General features: G+C 44.8%; 1 protein-coding gene across 2 annotated transcripts in view; it reads right to left on the bottom strand.

Moving 5' to 3' along the window:
- Positions 1–3499: 3499 nt before the first annotated feature.
- LOC119353637 (phosphoserine phosphatase, chloroplastic-like) overlaps positions 3500–4170 on the bottom strand; it is a 3638-nt gene continuing 2967 nt past the window's right edge. For both annotated transcript variants that reach the window (XM_037620276.1, XM_037620277.1), the window contains exon 8: positions 3500–3862. In XM_037620276.1, the coding sequence (XP_037476173.1) occupies positions 3737–3862 (126 nt within the window). In that variant the 3' untranslated portion in view covers positions 3500–3736. The remainder of the gene's footprint in view (positions 3863–4170) is intronic.

Here is a 4170-nt window from a genome sequence, read left to right as displayed (position 1 = left end):
GGAGCGGACCTCTAGGTCTTTCCAGTAGGGTAGGTCCCAAAATATAGATTTCTTCTTCCACATGGGTGCGTGTCCCTCAGTGTCATTCGGAACAGCTAGTCCACCGGGACCCTTTCCAAAGATTACGTAGTGTAAATCATTGACCATAGCAGGCACGTGATCACCGGTGCACATGGCGGGCTTCTTCTGGTGATCTGCCTCGCCTTTGAAATGCTTGCCTTTCTTTCGACATTGATGGTTGGTCGGAAGAAATCGACGATGGCCCAGGTACACATTCTTCCTGCATTTGTTCAGGTATATACTTTCAGTGTCATCTAAACAGTGCGTGCATGCGTGGTATCCTTTGTTTGTTTGTCCTGAAAGGTTACTGAGAGCGGGCCAATCGTTGATGGTCACGAACAGCAACGCCTTAAGGTTAAATTCCTCCTGTCTGTGCTCATCCCACGTACGTACACCGTTTCCATTCCACAGCTGCAAAAGTTCTTCAACTAATGGCCTTAGGTACACATCAATTTCGTTGCCGGGTTGCTTAGGGCCTTGGATGAGAACTGGCATCATAATGAACTTCCGCTTCATGCACATCCAAGGAGGAAGGTTATACATACATAGAGTCACGGGCCAGGTGTTGTGATTGCTGCTCTGCTCCCCGAAAGGATTACTGCCATCCGAGCTTAAAGCAAACCATACATTCCTTGGGTCCTTTGCAAACTCATCCCAGTACTTTCTCTTGATTTTTCTCCACTGCAACCCGTCAGCGGGTGCTCTCAACTTCCCATCTTTCTTTCGGTTCTCACTGTGCCATCGCATCAACTTGGCATGCTCTTCGTTTCTGAACAGACGTTTCAACCGTGGTATTATAGGAGAATACCACATCACCTTTGCAGGAACCCTCTTCCTGAGGGGCTCGCCGTCAACATCACCAGGGTCATCTCGTCTGATCTTATACCGCAACGCACCGCATACCGGGCATGCGTTCAGATCCTTGTATGCACCGCGGTAGAGGATGCAGTCATTAGGGCATGCATGTATCTTCTCCACCTCCAATCCTAGAGGGCATACGACCTTCTTTGCTGCGTATGTACTGTCGGGCAATTCGTTATCCTTTGGAAGCTTCTTCTTCAATATTTTCAATAGCTTCTCAAATCCTTTGTCAGCCACAGCATTCTCTGCCTTCCACTACAGCAATTCCAGTACGGTACCGAGCTTTGTGTTGCCATCTTCGCAATTGGGGTATAACCCTTTTTTGTGATCCTCTAACATGCGATCGAACTTCAGCTTCTCCTTTTGACTAATGCATTGCGTCCTTGCATCGACAATGACCCGGCGGAGATCATCATCATCGGGCACATCGTCTGGTTCCTCTTGATCTTCAGCAGCTTCACCCGTGGTAGCATCATTGGGCACATCGTCTGGTTCCTCTTGATCTTCACCAGCTCCCCCCGTTGCAGCATCACCGTATTCAGGGGGCACATAGTTGTCATCGTACTCTTCTTCTTCACCGTCTTCCATCATAACCCCTATTTCTCCGTGCCTCGTCCAAACATTATAGTGTGGCATGAAACCCTTGTAAAGCAGGTGGGAGTGAAGGATTTTCCGGTTAGAGTAAGACCTTGTATTCCCACATTCAGTGCATGGACAACACATAAACCATTCTGCTTGTTTGCCTCAGCCGCATCGAGAAACTCATGCACACCCTTAATGTACTCGCGGGTGTGTTTGTCACCGTACATCCATTGCCGGTTCATCTGCGTGCATTATATATAATTAAGTGTCCAAATTAATAGAAGTTCATCATCACATTAAAACCAAAGTGCATACATAGTTCTCATCTGACAACATATAGCTCTCCAGAGCATCTAATTAATTAAACCATACATTGAAACTATGTAAAACATTTCAATGCGAAAACAAATGCGATCATAATCGCAACCAAGGTAACAATTGATCCAACGGCATAATGATACCAAGCCTCGGTATGAATGGCATATTTTCTAATCTTTCTAATTTTCAAGCGCATTGCATCCATCTTGATCTTGTGATCATCGACGACATCCGCAACATGCAACTCCAATATCATCTTCTCCTCCTCAATTTTTTTTATTTTTTCCTTCAACAAATTGTTTTCTTCTTCAACTAAATTTAACCTCTCGGCAATAGGGTCGGTTGGCATTTCCGATTCACATACATCCTAGATAAATAAAATCTCTGTCACGTTGGTCGGCATAATTTTCATAAACAATAAATGAACCAATAGTTATAAAAATAATATACATACCAAATCCGAATCATAGACAGGACGAGGGCCGACGGGGGCGGATACCAAAACCATCGCACTATATAAGATGCAATAATAAATATAAGAAAATGATACAAGTATCTATCTAAACATACAAGTAAGAATATTTTTCCTTTCAGAAAGAAGATAAGAACAAGAGGCTCACCACGGTGGTGTCGGTGATGAGATCGGCGCGGGTGATCGACAGCGGTGAAGACGGGGACGGGGCGTGACGGACCGCTAAATCTAGACAAATCTCGAGGAAAATGGAGCTTGGAGGTCGAGCTTCGAGAGGAGAAAGCTTAAGTAGTGTGGCTCGGGCATTCCATCGAACACCTCATGTGCATAGGAGGTGAGCTAGAGCACCACAAAGCCCTCTCCCACTCGGCCAGAAAAAACAAAGCACTGTGCTCTGCTCTTGCGCGAGGGGGTATGTATAGGCACTTCATTGGTCCCGGTTGGTGGCACGAACCGGGACTAAAGGGGAGCCTTTGGTCCCGGTTCAAGCCATCAACCGGGACCAATGGTGGTGGGCCAGGAGCGAGGCCCATTGGTCCCGGTTCGTCCCACCAACCGGGACCAAAAGGTCCAGACGAACCGGGACCAATGGCCCACGTGGCCCGGCCGGCCCCCGGGGCTCACGAACCGGGACCAATGCCCACATTGATCCCGGTTCTACACTGAACCGGGACTAATGGGTTGAGCCGGCCTGGACCATAACCCTGTTTTCTACTAGTGTATACACAGTCCCGCGGGCCAAAACGCCATCTCCTTGGTCACCATGTTTGGCAAGGCAATTCTCAGAATCATGTCATTGCACAAATATTACTCCCTCCATAAAGAAATATAAGAGCGTTTAAATCACTAAAGTAGTGATCTAAACACTTTTATATTTGTTTACAGAGGGAGTACCGATCAATAAAGAAGGATCTTGCCCTCAAGAATATAATGTACTGGTGCTGATGCACAGTTTGACAGTTGTACGTAAGGAGCCTCTCTGTGCATCAGTAAAACAAACAAACAAGTTTGGAAGCTAAAACATTTATGGATATGTTTGAGCAGAGTGACAGATAAATACAGTGGGACATCAATTTCAGGAGCTGCGCACATGTTTAAGCGAGCGCACAAATTTAGAAATCTAAGTTGTTTTTTAAAAGAAAAATATCCACGTTGTTGATGGTGCTATAGGTACATCAACCAGGTTTAAATAGTTGCAATATCAATAGATAACCATAAATTTTAATATTAATACATAACTATCAGGTTTCCATATCAGATACACATGACCACCAGGTTTCAGAAACACAACCAGATTCAGTTCTGGCACCACCTCATGAAAGGAATGACCGAAAAGCGAAATAACTGCAATTAAGTGATACAGCTGAACACAAGCATGAGCACATACAATCATCTGTCACGTGTGAACAGCAAAAGATTCAGAATCACTGTGAGGTATCAGAATTATGACAATTCAGAAATTAGCTCTTGAAATTCGAAGACGGTCCAGTCAGCTTTGGTTGCAACTGCTTCTCTCATCTGGACACCGGCGTAACAGATGAACAAGTCTGCCCCACCAGGTTGCCGAGCCTGCATGGACACGTGTATATAAATTAAGCTACACACATTTTTGATCATTTCTCATGTTTAGAGATAACTCCTTCATCACATTGAAAAATTAATAACACTCCTAACCGATTAATATGCTGCATAACCATCATCCACAGAAAGATTATTTGTTGGCCCTTGACAAGAACTAAAGACGAGAATTAAATGCCATGTATCAGTATTGAACATGTCCTCATGAAGTCCATACCCTTAGTATGGAATTCTCCAACCCCTTCATTTCTACAGCATGATAAAGTACTACTTCCACCGTCCCATAATATAAGCGTCAT

This window comes from Triticum dicoccoides, chromosome 2A (genome assembly GCF_002162155.2).
Source record: "Triticum dicoccoides isolate Atlit2015 ecotype Zavitan chromosome 2A, WEW_v2.0, whole genome shotgun sequence".
Lineage (NCBI taxonomy): Eukaryota > Viridiplantae > Streptophyta > Magnoliopsida > Poales > Poaceae > Triticum > Triticum dicoccoides.
Note: the sequence above shows the minus strand (reverse complement) of the source record. Positions and strands in the feature narration are given on the sequence as shown.